Source organism: Polyodon spathula, chromosome 17 (genome assembly GCF_017654505.1).
Source record: "Polyodon spathula isolate WHYD16114869_AA chromosome 17, ASM1765450v1, whole genome shotgun sequence".
NCBI lineage: Eukaryota > Metazoa > Chordata > Actinopteri > Acipenseriformes > Polyodontidae > Polyodon > Polyodon spathula.
In genome coordinates, this window is record NC_054550.1 from 22,691,089 (window position 1) to 22,708,479 (window position 17,391).

Sequence of the window (17,391 nt, forward strand, 5' to 3'; positions counted from 1 at the left end):
CATTCGTAGGCCAGAATTTATATTACCATATTCTAAGATTTGATGTCAAAGATTAACCGATAAAAATAACATGGTTAACAATATAATATGATATCTTTATATAGCACCTCTCATAGTGGACTACCATCACAAAGTGATTTACAGAGGTTGGCTGTGAATGCTGCATTATATGCAGAGTCACTTACAATAGGACATTTATTTAACATCTCATCTGGAGGACGTAGCACAAGGAGGTTAAGTGACTTGCTCAGGGTCACAGAGTGAGTCAGTCAGTGGCAGAGGTGGGATTTGAACCAGTGTTTGTTTCTGTGATTTATTTTATGTAAATTGAATATTTATTTTGTACCAGTAATTGTTTTAATTCACTTCCATATTCCACAAACATGGACCTAAATATTAATTTATGCACATTCATTTAATGTATATACCTGTATCCTTTATAGTTAAAGAGTTATATCCAGAACAGTAAACAAAAAAAAAAAAAAAAAAAAAAAAAAAAAACCAACAGGCTAAATAGCTCGGACCCTAAATTAAACGTGTTCTCAACACTTCATTTCTTAATTGATGATACGGTTTCCACAGTTGAGTTGGTGTCTCGTGCGCATCATTTTCGCACAAGTGGTATCTCGTGCGCACCACCTGTGATAAGCGCCAGCTAGCCTAGCCGTGCAGTCATTTGGCATATAACGCAAATTACACTGAAACATGATGCACACAGCTAGACATTAAACTCATATACAACATCGCAAATTCTTATTAGCTAGATTTGTGCATCCTATATGAAATGTAGGATTCTAACGAGTTACGATTGAGTTATGCACATTCTCAAGTGAAGAAATCCCGAAGCTGTGTTACACCGCTGTTATATCATGCAAAGCTACCCAGCCCATGGTGCAGCCCATTACGTTACTTTCCTATATATGTCGGGACAAGTGTAGGTGTGTGAGTTGCTGCTGCTGACATCACACTCGCTAAGTATTGGATCGTATTTGGTTACTCGGTGTTCTGAGTTTAGATTCAGGACGTCTGTTTATTCCAAACTGTCTGCAGCAGAAGCGGCGTTGGTGTAAAGATGTCCAGCGGCTGGGGAGCAAAAGATCATAAGAACTACTCCAACCCTCCAAGCGCTGGGACCAAGCGACCTAGAAGCGACTTTGGGAACAAAGTCACAGTCGTTCTCGGAGCGCAGTGGGGAGATGAAGGGAAGGGGAAAGTGGTCGATCTGCTTGCAACAGAATCTGATATAATTTGCAGGTGCCAGGTAAAGAAGGTTTTTTTTTTTGTTTTTTTTTTTTTATAGATGCATGCATTTTTTGGTAGTGTATTTTGTGCATAACTTTGTAAATTTAAACAATTAGCCAATAACCAAGACGGTGCCTACACCAGCCAGTTAGTTTAATATTATCTGTATTACGTGAATTCATAGATACGGGGTAGGGACAGAAATCATTCACTCCTGATGCAGTGTGCAGCGCTATTTTAGTAAAGCATCTTAAATGTTACAGAAGTTCAACGAATAATTTTAATTTAACGTGGCCCTATTCACAAAGTTTTAACTTTTAAAGATGCTGTTCGCAAATGTGTTAAATAAAATACACATTGCATGGTGTCTGTTGACAGACTTCAAATGTAATCTTTAAACAACTTTTAAGATATATTTATATACTATAGCGTGTTATATCTTTTAATTTTGTAGAGTGAAATAGTTTTACTATTATGAAAACAAGTAGCGCAGACTACATCTTACACTGATAAATCTGGCTCTAAAGTCTCTTATTGAATACCAAGCATGTATAATGTGAAGGTTAATGTCAGTGTACAAACATACATATAACTATAGATTTAACCTTGCTGTGCATATTAATTAAAATAGACGCACTATTGCTAGACCAGCAGCATGGAATGCCTGCCACACAAAAAGTAGCCTGGCAACTATAAATACAGGCAGGTGATTGCCCAGTGAAACCAGAGTAGTTTAATATGGCTGAGGGATTCCGTTACAGGGAAGGCTGTGTCCTGAACCGCCTGTCAACTCCACATTCTCAAACTTAGAAATGTCACAGCAAATTGGTAGCATACAGTTTGTAGCCTAAACAGCAGTTGCCTAGTGGTGGTTTAATGTGGTGAGAGAGTGTGTATACGTTAACATACTGTACTATATAGTATGTATATACGGGGACACACACACACACATATATACCAAATCGAACAGGTCGACAGCTACATCTATCTGGGCCATGAGCTGACGATGGAGCACAAGAACAGCCGGGAGCTAGCGCGCAGACGGAAGGCCGCCTGGATCAGCTACGCCTCCATCGCCGAGGTGGTCAACAACATGGGCAACAACATGACCCGGTGTGCCGAATTGTTCAACAGCACCGTGCTGCCGGCGATGCTTTACGGCGCAGAGACATGGTCGCTGACTGCGGCCGACCGGCTGAAACTGGTCGTCACCGAACGGGCGATCGAGCACCCGATGGTTTGCGCCAAGCGGATGGACCGGATCAGCAACGAGCAGATGCGGCAGATGACCAAGGTCAAGGACGCGGTCGAGTTGGCCGACAAGTCGAAGAAGCGCTGGGCCGGCCACCTGGCAAGGAGGACCAACGGCCGATGGACACTGGCCGTGACTGAATGGCTGCCACTCGACATCAAAAGACCGCTCGGTCGTCCAGCCACTCAGTGGAGAGACCAGCTCCGACAAGAAATGGGACGGAATTGGATGTGCCTGGCACGAGACCGAAAGGCTTGGGTACTCCGCTGTGGTCTGCGTCGACCAGAATAATAGCTGGCAACGATTAACAGACCGATTGACGATATATATATATATATATATATATATATGGTATATGAGTGAGTCTTAGAACATAATTTATTTTGGCTTAGAAATATTAGAATCAACTCAGGCTGTCATGCAAACATTTCTCTAACTTGTCATTGAAGATGCTGGCACTTAAGCGGTCTCAGCTGGATTGAGATCAAATCATTTGAGGTTGGCAGCAGTCCTGTCTGAATACCATGCATCATTTACTTCCTGATGGGGATTATTACCCTTCTGAAAGGTTTCAATAGTATATGCAGTGAGTGTAATAAAGTATAGTGAAAGCATGGTAAACCACAGCCCTTGTAGAAATGGTAAAGCATATTAAAAAGAAAGGGTAAACCATGGTAAATGCATGGGCAAACTGCACAATTACTTTGCACATGTACAGTGGTAAACATTTATAAGGGCACTACCAACACAACAAAAGTTCAGTATCTGTTGGGCTGGTTTGAAAGGCATAGCAGGTTCTTCACATGCCTCCTATGGGCTGCTCAGTCACAAGATCTCAATGAGCTGCAGCTCCAGTTTGATCTTGGCAATGTCTCCCGACAAGCCAAAGCCAAACAGAGGTTGAGCTGAGGCCATGGTACTTTTTAATAGGGACCCAAACTGAAAACTGAAGAAAGCGTAAATCACACTAAAAACAAACTCTAGCAAGCCCTGGTGGCTTAACAAGTATCTCCCACATGGAGTGTCGGGTGCGTCATGCAATCAGAGCAGCGACAAATCCTCCAAGGAAAACCCACCGGAAACCATCTTTCTATTGCCTTAAGCCTGTTTGGGGACTTTAAAACAACAGAGGGTCTACATTTTATACAACAACCTCTTTGTACAACTTCCTGTTTTGTGTTCTTACCATATTAGACGTTTGCTTCCTGGTTCAAATGTCAGGGATTTTTGAGTACCATTTGTGTTTGATTTCCACTTTTAACATGTTATGCTAATAATCTTGATTTATTAATGTTTTGCTTTGCCCTACATCAGTGGTTCCCAAACCAGTCCTGAGGACCCAGTGTGTCTGCTGCTTTTCATTCCGACTGAGCTCTCAATTATTTAACTAGACCCCTAATTGAACTTGAATTTGCTGAATTAGACCTTGTTTAATTGTTTTCAGCTCTTAACAGATGCATATTGCAAGTTAACTATTACATTTTATAAGTAACTTGAACTCTGCAATTGTTTAAGACAGGGGTGTCAAACTCAGTTCCTGGAGGGCCACAGTGTCTTCTGGCTTTCATTCGACCCAAACTCTCAATTACTTATTAGTCTAATTATTTGATTAATTGGACAAATTTAACACTTCTCTCCGGGCCTCAAAATGTTTCAGTGTAGTGTATCTTGATTCAAGTGCATTTTGTAAACCATCAATTGTAAAAGACCTTAAAAAATATGAAATATGTCCAATTGAACAAATAATTAGATCAATTATGTTAATTGAGAGCTTAAGTTGGAATGAAAACCAGAAGACGATGCGGCCCTCGAGGACTGCAGTTTGACATCCCTGGTTTAAGAGCTGAAAATAATTAAAAAGGTCTAATTAAGCAAATTGTCAGTTCAATTAAGAGTCTAGTTAAGTAATTGAGAGCTCAGTTGGAATGACCAGGGTTGGGAACCACTGCCTTACATCATATGGTTGTAAGACATTAATCCACATTATGGTTTTACCTTGCATAATTTTAGTAACTGAGATTTACACAACATAACTTACCAATCTTTGAAAATGTGGTGTAGGTCACATATGTTCAAGGATTTTGATATTACATGTTTAGATACTATATCGGGTGGGCAACCCTGGTCCTGGAGGGCTGGTGTCCCTCCTGGTTTTTGTTCCAACTGTACCCTAAATTACTTAACTGGACCAATTAAGTGCTTATTAGAAGCTTAATTGCTCCAATTAATTAATTAAGGGTAAAGTTGGAACAAAAACCAGGAGGGACACCAGCCCTCCAGGACCAGGGTTGTCCACCCCTGTACTATATAAAGCAACTGTGCGGTAGTATGGGGACACAATAGTCACAATCACAATATTACAGTTTTATCAGCACTGTCAAAAACACAGAAACCATGGAGAAATTCAAGCCTGAACTGCCATCTTCAAGAATGCTGTGCCAGTTACACTGTGTCCTCCTTGACTCACTCAGAAGAATTGTGTTCACGACCGTTATATAACACTATTTTAACCAATATACCGAATATTCAAATATAAGAATACAAAAGGCAAATAATTAACACAAACTTGAGAGCAGTAATTCTCAGTTATGAGTTGTAATTTAAGTATGAGCTATTCCGCTTACACATCACTCTCCTCATGTGAGGGATTTTAAACAGGTTATTGCTGGACTTGTTATGTAAGGACAGTTAGGGATAAACTTAGGTCACGTTCACATCAGAAAATTGAAACGTGAGCAGGGCAGGCTGAATATTGCTCTTGCTTGAATGCGAGTGAGTCACCATGCCTCAGCTATTAAAATAGCTCCTTCTGAAGAGGAAGCAGTGGTACAACTTGTCTCCCAGCAGCTCTCTAGCAGTGCAGGTGCATTGTGAGGAAATGTAAGATCTGGGTTCAAATCCCAGCCCAGCCCCTGACAGACTATTGATCTGGAGAGTCTATTTCAAATGCAGGTATGAGGTATAAACAGATCTTACATGGGAAGGTGTGGAAAGTTTCCGATTTGAAGGGCAATGGAGTGCCTTTTTCCTGTTTTACTCATCCACTTCAGAGAAGGGCCAAGAACAGCTATAATGACACCGATATATGTTATTGTGGCAAAGTGCTTAAGTGAGTGCAGGTGAAGGCAATGCAGCAGTGTGGAAGGAAAGACAGGCAACGATTTACAGGTGCAAGGGTATTTATTGGTTTTCAAAGTCCAGAGCCTTATGGCAAATAATTAATTGATAAATGGTGTAAAGTGATGGAGTGGAGTGTATCACTTTATTTGTAATCCCTGGGTTTGACCCGTAACCAAAAGTCCAGTTTACACTGACACATAACACAAAACACATACACAGTTCCTACAGTGAGTGAGTTAGTGCTCGTGGTGCAAAGACAGTTTCTCCATGAAAAGGGAAGCGCTGGAAGGTGGCTACAGCTCCAGATCATGTTAGTCTTCAAAATAACAAACAAACAGTGTTTACTTGTCAAACAAACACAACACTTGTACGTATCACACGATTCTCCTTTTAGGTTGTTCTAACCATTTACGAAGGAACAGATTACTTTCACTTCGACCACTATTTATACCCTTCCTCATGACCCATTGGTTAACGAGCATTCTGCTCCTCCAGTCCGTTGATGCCACACTGTTTCCTGTCCGGGTCATTGAGTTTGGGTACCGTAACTCCACCCATTTTCTAGATGGCCAACTTCCACCTACCTATGGGAATAAATTGTCATGCCATTTAGTCCAGGGTACTCTGTGTCCTTTACACAGAAAGGGAGGAAGATCTAACACCAAGAATCATATGATCTCTGTGACAGTTATATAAAAACTTTGCCTACATTTACTAAAAACATATTTTAGTCTGCACTATACTCTCAGAAGTCTTTTACAATGTCAAATATCCACAGCAACAAAATAACAACAGTACATATCCATACCAAGCACCCATTCATAGCTCCTCGGTCATGCCAGTGAGTAAAGAACAGATTGTGGAAGCACTTTTTCCTCAGCTGTCTCAAGAAGAGCTAATTCAAAATGAAAAAGACACTAAAACCACAAATATGGTAACATCTACCACCATCATTCAGCAGTACCTCCACTTCAAAAACACAGAAACCATTGAAAAATACAAGCCTGAACTGCCTTCTGCAATAATGCTGTGCTGCCATCTGGGAGCCAAAGGCTATTAACACTGTTTTATGGGTTAACAAAACATATGGACTGGGTATTCAGGGTTTTGTTGAAAGCTGTTGTCTCCTTGGGGTTTTATAGTGTTCTCCAGGGGATAATACCGCCCTTAATCTTTGGCTTTGGGTACAATAGTTTTCCCATTATAAGCCACAACCCCAGTCCATTGTCAAACATTTTTTCTTACATTTTTCTCCAGAAACTAGGGAAGCATGATGGACCCTGTCTCTTTGTAAAGTAATTTTATATTTACTTACAGAGGCCACTTTTTTCATGTTGCTGATGGTGACTTCTGAATTTACTAACATTTGTGTTTGTTAATCAGAAAAAACATAAACTTCTAGTTTCATAAGTAAAAGAACATTTTCACCCTTCTGTTGCTTTCAGGGTGGAAACAATGCCGGTCACACAGTGGTGGTGGAGGGAAAGGAGTATGATTTCCATCTCTTACCCAGCGGAATCATCAACCAAAAAGCCATTTCCTTGATCGGTAGGTCACGTTTTAATGGTTACCATACTGCAAGTCTGTATAGTTAACCTAGGGGAGGTGTCTAGCATCTAATATGTGCTATCTAATGCCATCTGTAGGAAACGGTGTTGTCATACATCTGCCTGGCTTGTTTGAAGAAGGTGATAAAAATGAGAAGAAAGGTAAGGACATTTTTCTACTAAATTTGAAGTACAGTATGTCACACTCCACACGTTTCCATGCAGAGAACTGCTTATCCAATTGACATAAAAGTTATTGAGCATATCAGAATCTGGATACATATTGATATGTGTCTGTTCATCCACTAGTCTTTGTCACATTTTTACTTATATCTGAGAATCCCTTATTAAACTGTGATTAAACATTCATTTCTGATTCCTATACGCACTAGTTTGAACACACTGTTGATAGATGTCATGGTCCTCAACGTTTTCACTATACGGATCGCTCTAATTTACAATGTGTAGCTATTGAAACGCTTGTTTAATATATACTCAAGTTCTGTGTCCAGAAAGCCCCTGTGACCTCTTTGAGTATTGAACAACACCCTTGACCATTTTCTCCTTGTGAGATATTGTATTTATTTAATTGTTAACACCTTACAATAGGTGGCAGTTTATATGAATAAGGCTGTTTTATGGGAATGGCTGTGGAATTGATCATGTATTGAAGTTTAGAAATCAATAGTATTTTTTTCCTCCTCAATAATAATCTGCAGCACACACCACCGAGTTCACTTTTGGAGTTTGAGTGTACATGGCTGAAAGACCATTGGACTTTGTTTAGTTTGTAGTAATGCAGTTTTAACCTTCCAGTCTCACCGAGTATTTTTCTTTACAGGATTAAAAGACTGGCAAAAAAGATTGATCATTTCAGATCGAGCTCATATTGGTACGTATTTAACATACCTACAGTAGGTAAAGTCTTCAGTATGAAAAAAAAAATCTGTATTACTGGATTGGTTTGCTGGACAAGAATTGCAACCACATCCAGTGCAATATAATAATAATGATCTCTTTTTATATATGTTTGGGCAATAGTAGAAGTTCTTAATCTGGCAACACTGGTCCAACATTGAGATATCAAAATATTTAACATTGGCATTGGCTTTACTTTTGTACTGTGACTCGAACCCTGCTGGTTTGTCGTGCTTGGGGTGGGTCATCTGTTGCCTATTTTACCCCATTCAGACCCACTATTTACTAAATATCTTAGTATCCCTCACTAGATTCTTATCTCTTCTTAAAAAATAGCAAAATAGGTGCACTAGCAAAAGATGTTTCATCCGTTTACTACCAATGGAGAATACATGGACGGGATATTTGTTCTACATTCTGACCCTGTAAATGGCTTCTTCAAAAGTGACTGCTACACTATTCAATTTTGGGGGTGAACTAACCTGTACTTAGTTTGTTTTGTTTTTTCCTCTCATATACGGTGCCTTCAACCACGCTCAACTCCGGTTCTAGAGATCGACTGCAAAACCCAAACCGCAATCCTCACAAATATTCAAGGGATGGATAGCCATTGGACTAATGTACAATGCTCTATCATTATAATGCTCATTATTAAGCATAGTTAAGATAATACATGTGCATGTACAAAAGGTCACCTTATATAGAGAAATCATTGTAATATAGCTAAAACTCCACTGTAAAGACTGCAGCATTTTTTTCTAAGGCATACAGTATAAATGTGCCCGGACATATCTAGAACCTCATACCCAACTGTGATTAAACTTCATATCGTTGCTCTTTAGCATAAGCTATGGAAAGTATGCAAACCTGGGGGTTTAATGAAGCAGCTTTTCACATGGTTTGACTGAACAGCACCTTTCTCTCGTTGACAGTGTTTGATTTTCACCAGAAAGTGGACGGGCTTCAGGAAATTGAGAGACAAGAACAAGATGGGAAAAAGTAAATAGCACATTTAGACTATTAATTGCCCTTTTAATACTTGTGGCTACAAGCAAAATCCCACTGCGGTGTGGTATGTATGTACAGTGAATGTTGCTATTATAGATGTATTTGCATACGACACAGGCTAATTGAAACAGGTTAACCATACAGTGCGTTCTGTTTACATGAATAAACTCAATGCACAATACTAGTACAAGTTATCTTTTCTTTTAAATTTGGCCTTTTGCCTCTATAGCATCACTGAACAGTCGGGTCTCATGGTACAGCCCTTTATTGCTAATCAGTCTTCCAAACAATTCTTATTTATGTGCCATTTTAATACAAATTGCTGCATACAAAACAGGCACACTTGACACAAAGCAGTAGCTTTTATATAGTTTTTTTATGTGTAATCTAAATCTTAATAAACAAAACGCAGCTTGTTATACACAAGGGATTAAAATAACGACATCCCTTGCTTGCACAGTATTGCTTTGTTGAATGTGACGTTCAGCTGCTGTGTTGTTCATTTCTATAGCATTGGAACTACCAAGAAGGGAATTGGGCCGACATACTCCAGTAAAGCAGAGAGAACTGGCCTCCGGGTGTGTGACCTGCTTGCTGACTTTAAGGATTTCTCTTCAAGGTATGACCCTGGCTGCTCTGGTTATCAAGAATACAAAGAATGCAGTGCTGAACCTTGACCTGCATTCATATACCAGCATGCACAATAGCATCTCATTACAAATGCAAATATAATGAGATTTGTGAGAGCGGTTCGAAACCCAATCAGAAGCTAGAACTGCTGCAGAACTATATCACGACAACCTAGATTTGATACAGATGCCTTCAGGAATGTCTATACCAAGTTTCATCACAATTGAATTAGCAGCTCTCAAAATACATGAACTAACACATACATGAACTAACACATGATTTTCTATTGAACTCAAATTGAATTCTGTCCTTGAAGCAGACATCTCTTTGTTACAGGAGATTTTATTTATACAATTACAGGGTTGACAATATGGCATCCCTAGCACTTTACAGTTTCACACAAGAAAGTGTCAGAGATACCAACAATGGTAAGGGCATCACGCTGGTGTCTTACACTAACTAAACAGTCAAAACAAAAACAAAAATCCTAATAAAACAAGCGTTTGACGTACAACGGCTGTGTCCTATCTATCTTGTATAGTCCCACGCCAGGAGCTCTACACTAACTAGTCTCAAACATTAGAGTTGACAACCTGGTCAAATCTGCCTTTACCTGTGCAGAGGGGAGATTTGTCTTAGTGATAAAAACTACCTGTTGTCAGAAGCACTTTTTAAAGGCAGAGTATCCCTGCTGAGCCGTGCCCACTAGCTAGTTGAGAAGCAGCTGCCGTCATTTCCTGCATTCTCCAAACTCTGCTTAGGCAGGGAGTCCAGCTGTTGCCCATATAGCTGACTCAACTGCCCCTTTAAAAGCCAGTGCCGTGACCGTCTCCCTGTCTCAACCTCCCATACATATTTTTAGGCTTTTTACCATATTATTGGCTGATAAAGTGACTTAATGACACACAGGTTTGAAATGGGGGAGAAAGCCTGTGTGCCTGCACTTTTACTTGTTGTGATTCATACTTTTAAACAGCTGCCTTTTCATGATATATATATATATATATATATATATATAATATATATATATATATATATATATATATATATTATATATATATATATATATATATATATACTAAGCATGAAAAGGCAGCTGTTTAAAAGTATGACTGGTATTTAAACCCAGGACCTCTGGTGGTTTGCTTAGCTCTGACAACAAGACCTCACTGCTTCTCTCCTAGTCGCAGTGCCTTTCCTAACTCTGGTGTGCAATTGATCTTATTCTTTTTTTTTACTGTGTTGCAGATTTAAGCAGTTGGCCCTGCAGCACCAGTCTATGTTTCCTAGTCTGGAGGTAGACATTGATGGTCAACTGAAAAAACTAAAGGTAAGGACTGAGGAAGTAGTCTCAGAATATTATTAAACTGTGTATAAGAGTCTGCTGTCAGTAAGACCATCTGTGAAGGGGATGCAGAGGGTTACAGCTTTTATCTGGTACAGAATAAAGGTCAGGGGTCCCATTTGCACAGCACTCGATTGCTCTGCAATGTGAGAGCAGCACATGGACACAGAAGTGTGTGCTACATATGTGATGTGTTCAAAATAGTAAAATTACCAAGCAGTGTGGCAGATCTATTCACTTGACATTTTATTTGGTTTGTTTTTTGGAAATATTAGTAACCTAATAAAAATAGACATATAAGAAACATAAATGAATGGATGTCATGTTCTAGAAAGGATGTTCCAGTTAAATACAGAATAGCTAGACCTTATAGTATTCATTTAAATTTATTTGAAGTGCCAGTTAAAATGTAGCTTTGAAGACACCCCTGGCTAGTGCACTAACCAAAGCTTCATTTTCAATTTCTTATATAAAATGCCCCTTGTTCTTTTGTGGTGTTTTTTTTTTTTATTTTCTGTTTCACCTTTTACCCTGGATACTTTAGATTCCTGTGTGTAGCATAGACCATGGCAGGAGAGATCATAATACCTGTGTGACCCCGAAAGAGAGAACACTGAAGAGAAAAAGGAGTGTCTGAGGTGGTATGCCTCTCTCTCCTCCTGCCTCCCCCATAGTCAGCAAGCTACAATAATCTTACAAGGGTAAAGTAACAAGACGTGCTTTTGTTTCTCAGGACTATGCTGAGAGAATACGGCCCATGGTGAGGGATGGTGTCTATTTCATGTATGAAGCTATTCATGGACCTCCAAAGAAAATCCTAGTAGAAGGTGCCAATGCGGCCTTGCTTGACATTGACTTTGGTAAGTCTGTTCCCAGCTTGGATTTTATATATGGGACTGAAAACATACATATGTTCCTACTATACACAGTTGATGTAAAAACTGCAAAAAAACAAATTGCAATTGGAAATGAATGCATGTGGTTACAAAACAAATTAGGATAGATGCATGCCTAATGGGACATGAAGGTTTGCTTAGAATAACCTCTAGCATAACAAATTATAACAATAACAGTACAATTAATTTGATTCAGAGGCAAAGCAACCTTTTTAAAATGGAGCAATGCAGCTTCCTTTCCAAATTAAAACCGAAGCACATAAGAGGGGAACATGGTACATTTTTATAATTTTTTCTCATAAAACCCTTATAAAAGTTGCATGTAGTAAAATCATAGCCAGTGTGTTTTAAGACATGGTAAAACATAGGTAATACCTAAAGGGGTGTAGTACAGCATCAATAAAAACACATACCCAGCCATGGTAAACCATGTGTAATGAACAGTATAACCACAGTGAAAGCATGGGGAAACTGCAGAGAACATTTCCCGTGGTGCACTTTTATAAGGGCAGTGCTTCATATTGTGTATTTCTTGCTTCCAGGCACATACCCGTTTGTCACCTCGTCCAACTGCACCGTGGGAGGGGTGTGCACTGGCCTGGGGATCCCCCCACTCAACATCGGGGAGGTCTACGGGGTGGTGAAAGCTTACACCACACGTGTGGGCATTGGAGCTTTCCCCACAGAGCAGAATAATGTGAGTGACCAGACTTGAGGAGGCACATGCACTTTTACTAAGCAGTCTGATCATTTTATCACGTGTCTCTCACAATGGGAAAATATACGTTCAAAGTGATGTGAAGTGATGTGTCGTACAGTAAAATAGTTATGTATCTCCAAATGGTTGACCCTCACATGCTTGAATGACATTGATACCCCAAGGACATATAGGTATATTTACTTCTAAATTTGAATTTGTACTAAATGTGTTTAATATCTTATTATGTGTATAATTGTAATTATACACATAATAAGATAGTGTAATACAGCATAGCAAAAGCAATTATAAAAAAAAAAAAATTGTTAAGTACTGTGAAGCTGAGTGAGGTCCAGTAAAGCATATTACAAAACATTGCAAACTGTGCTAAGCTATGGTAAACGCGTTGTACAACCAAGGGAAAAGCATGGGAAAACTGCAGAATTTTCTGCAGGTCAACCCCTGTGATGATACTTGGTGGCAGGGGTAGTACACTGTCCAGAAGTCAGTTTGAATGATTTTTTTTAATTTATTTTTTTACTACATTGCAGGAAGTTGGAGAACTGCTACAGACCAGAGGCCATGAAGTGGGCGTGACCACGGGCAGGAAGAGGCGCTGTGGTTGGCTGGACCTCGTCATCCTGAGATACGCAAACATGATTAACGGCTTCACTGCGTAAGTGGACAAGCCTTTCACTGCAGTGTAAATTTCGCCTGTCCTATTAAGTGACAGCATCAGGGTCTGCTATGAACGAATGCTCTCAAGTGTCGTATTTCATCTCCAAGTTCAATTTGTGACCGACTGGTCAAACATGGTGACCCTTACCGCTTATAATTTCTCAGAAAAGCTGTGCTATTAAAATGTTGTATTTTTCACAATATCAAGGTATGCAAAATTGGCACAATGCATAATAAGGGAAGGTTTAAATAACAAAATCTTCTGAAATGTTCTCCTCTAACACACTTTTGGTGCCAGTATCCAATCTTTAACATATACATTATTATATTATATTTTATAAAAATGTTAAAAGATTATAACAAATTGTTTTCTGCATTGTAGACTGTGCATACTGTTTGATTGCAAACTTCTGGTCAAAATTTCTTTAAGTAACTGCAGTAAATAACATTGCTAAATTATAGCCTGTTTGTTAAAGAGTAAGTAACAGGGTTCAGAAAAACATAGCGTTGCACATCCCCACGTGCTGCTGCTACTGTTTAAATAATCTACCTGGTCATTTTTCTTTTCATTGTTAAGATTCTAACCACCTTTTATCCTTATAACTTTAAAGTCTGTTTCAAAGCTATTTTCAAAATGTCTGTACTCATGGATCTTTGACACATTTAATAAAGTAAACCACCGTATTTTATTATTTTTTTGTTAACCTGTGGTCTTCATTAATAATAATACCTAGTATTCCAACTTCTCTTCCACAGTTTAGCTTTAACAAAACTGGATATCCTGGATGTTATGGATGAGATTAAAGTGGGAATTGCCTACAAGTTAAATGGGAAGAGAATTCCATATTTCCCAGGTATGGTCTTGGCATGGTGTGTGTTTGTTTTACATTCTCCCATTACTGTTTAAATAACCCCACAACAGTAGGGCTATAGTGGCGGTACATCAGGCTTACATGTTTTGCTCTTTCACTTGTGAAAACAGGTCATGGTGGCCTATTTAGGCAAAAGTACTGGCATTTGAGTGGTTGGGATAAGGAAAGCTATCATAACAAAAACACTTATGATGATGATTTACTTTTTATATAATGCTTCTGTTTCAATAGCCCGATACTTATTTCTGATCAGTTGGGGGAAAGTCATGGTACTACCTTGAATTAGGTCAAAACAATCAAAATTATAGAAAAGTAAGCATGCTGACATCTAGGAAACCCACAATACACTGGCCAGAGCAACCACAAGAAAGCAGCAACTGCCTGATCTATTGAGAAACATTTACTTTTAATATCCACCAATGGATATATTTTGTAAGAACAGTTTTATTTTAAAACATAACACCAAAATACTAGTTATAACATAGGCACATTACATTAAAGAGTAAGTAGTGGTAAAATATAGCATTTGCTACAACTGTTTAAATAATGTACCTGTAATTTTTCTTTTCATTGTTAAATCCTGACAACTGTTTACACTTATAAGTTTAAAGTCTTTCAAGGATCTTTTCAAAATGGCCGCTGTAGTGCACTGGGGTTTGAGATCTGTCCTCTAAATCACTGCAGGAAGAAAAAAAAGTGCTGTAGCTTTTCTTTTCCGTCCCACCATATGGAAACTTACAGGTACATTATTACTTGTACTAACAGCTGGGGACGTGTAACACTATTTTTCGAAACCCCGCTGCTTACTCTTAAGCTACTCTTCTGGGTTGCTTTTTACTAGTTCTCCGTTTTTACAGAAATTGGTTCTTGGAGTAAAGACCTTGTTAAATCCCAACTCTTCAAAGCTTTTTACTCCAGTTTGCAATTAAAAAAACAAAAAAACAAAAAAAACAATTGGAAATAAAGTTGCTAATGTAACTCATGTGAAAGCATTCGAAATGTTCTCTTGCAACATTTTTTGCAAATTGCAGATGAGTGTTTGATTGGCTGAGTGTCTCTGGGTTTCTTTCAGCTAACCAAGAGGTCCTGCAGCGACTGGAGGTGGATTATGAGACCCTGCCGGGCTGGAAGAGCGACACCACCACTGCCAGGAAGTGGGACGACCTGCCGCCCAAGGCACAGAACTACATCCGATTTGTGGAGAACCATATTGGTGTTCCTAGTGAGTCTGCACCAGAAATTCCTCTCTTGTGAAGGCATTTACCCTGAGCAAGTTTTCAATGGAAAAGTGTACTGCCACATACTCAAGTGAAAGCATACCGAGATGTATAGTAAAGTTAATTTTTATTTAAAAGCATGTGGGGAGGCAATCATTTAATATGTTTTTCTAAAAAGCATACCACTTCTTAGTCTTGCCTGATTTTAAAGTGTATCCCAATTCTGAGTGCACACATCTAACAAGACTGATTAGCACCCCTCTAAACATATTTCAGTTGCTTTTTTCCAGTTTGAAAAGCCTTTTGTATCCAATGCTGGACAGTAGTCAAGCTCAATATAACTATCAACGTAACTACTTATTCCTGTAATACAACAGTATTACCTTATTTGTTAAACCTACATGTTGTAAAACATTTGAGGAGCAATTTTTTCAACACTTTTAATTTTAATTTATTTGGCATGCCAATGATATCACGATGTTTAACGAAAAACCAATTTCAGTACCAGTGTGCAACAGTGCCATAACCACTGTGCAGCAATATTTGTTCCAAATCCATTGTAATTGTGCTGTCATTGCTGGTAAGGTTGTGCTCTGCAAATCATTGTTCAAGGTAGGGTTTCTTCAGGGTAATACACTGATATAAAAATGGTATCCCAATAGTTATTTTAAAACCAGCTGACTACCACCGGAGCCCATGAAATATACATGTTAACAAACTTTACAAGTACGTGTTTATTAATTGCTAACTTCAGTGTGCCTAGAGATAAAGTGTAAATTAACAAACCAGAGTGGCCTGCAAGGTCTATATTGTGATTAATCAGGATGCACAGCAGTGAAAACTAGTGAAGAAAGTAATGAATAGTCGCCAAGGAATAAGATTTTAGTGTGAAATTTAAAGTGAAACTCTTCAATTGAAAGGCACGGACAGAGTAGTCTTACTGATAGCCTGGTCAGACGGAGGAAGTAAAGAGTATATTAATATGAATCTTTCTTCTTGTGTTCTTCTTTTCTTTCCAGTTAAATGGGTTGGTGTCGGAAAGGCCCGAGAGTCAATGATCCAGCTGTTCTGAATACCCGTCTGCCTCCACTCGATCAAGACCACGAGGCTCCCTGACAGCCTGCTCAACACACTGTAGTTCCAAGTGATGTTCATGGTGATGCATAAATAGTGGAAATCAACTGAATCTTTACTAGGCAATATGAGTGGTGACACTTTAAAAAGAGACAAAGGTGTGGTCTGAGGTTTTAACTAAAAGCCATACCCTTTACTGGCATCTGTACTGTTTTCACTGCAATTGAATTTCTTACACGTTTTTGAAATTATAGGGAGATATTGGACACATAATTAAAAAGCTTACTGAAAATTCCGTGTTTTTGTGTACCTTTTAATGGTATTGTTTACTTCTCAGAGAAAGTCAATTCTGAATTGACAAAACATGGGGTCGGATTCAAGAAGCAAAGGGTTTTAACTGAAATGAATAATTCTGAATGAATAATCTTACCTTCCATTCATTAACTCACAGGTGTAGTTTTGAAAGGAACATAAGATTTACCTAAGATATATTTCTGTTTAAATTAGCACTGGTAATTATAGGTTTAAGAAACTCAAGTGCACATGTAACAGACTAACTGAAAGTAAGGCATGCAAACTGAGAGCTTTCTTTAACCTAGGATAGCAACAGACCTCTCCTTAAGGTATGCAAACTACACCTTGAACAAACAGTTTTGAATAATTAGGGTGCTCTTGTATTATGTGTATCTGTTTGGCGTTACTTACTTCAATAGGCATCCCGCTATTTTGATTTACTGTATGTATTACATTGTATGTTCTAAAGTGTAAAGGCTAAGAAGTATTGTGATTGAACTGCATGCTGTCTGAATGCATTTATACTACAGTGCCCATCCTTTCTCCATCAGGAAAAACAGAATCAAGCAGCTAACTTTTTCTAATAAAGTAAGATTAACCT

At 38.7% G+C, this 17,391-nt stretch overlaps 1 protein-coding gene across 1 annotated transcript; it reads left to right on the forward strand.

Annotated features, from left to right (window-relative positions):
- The first annotated feature begins 990 nt into the window (after positions 1-990).
- On the forward strand, positions 991-17,391 carry LOC121330407 (adenylosuccinate synthetase isozyme 1 B-like). The gene is made up of 13 exons (XM_041276905.1): positions 991-1,261; positions 7,060-7,162; positions 7,261-7,323; positions 8,003-8,053; positions 9,012-9,078; positions 9,599-9,706; positions 10,966-11,047; positions 11,796-11,922; positions 12,501-12,655; positions 13,207-13,331; positions 14,090-14,187; positions 15,278-15,427; positions 16,442-17,391. The coding sequence occupies exons 1-13, from the start codon at positions 1,073-1,075 to the stop codon at positions 16,492-16,494; spliced, it is 1,371 nt and encodes a 456-aa protein (XP_041132839.1). The 5' UTR covers positions 991-1,072; the 3' UTR covers positions 16,495-17,391.

Coding starts and splice junctions, on each gene's coding strand:
- LOC121330407 (XM_041276905.1), top strand. CDS start 1,073: ATGTCCAGCGGCTGGGGAGCAAAAGATCATAAGAACTACTCCAACCCT. Junction 12,656..13,206: donor TCCCCACAGAGCAGAATAAT/GTGAGTGACCAG, acceptor ACTACATTGCAG/GAAGTTGGAGAACTGCTACA. Junction 13,332..14,089: donor ATGATTAACGGCTTCACTGC/GTAAGTGGACAA, acceptor TCTCTTCCACAG/TTTAGCTTTAACAAAACTGG.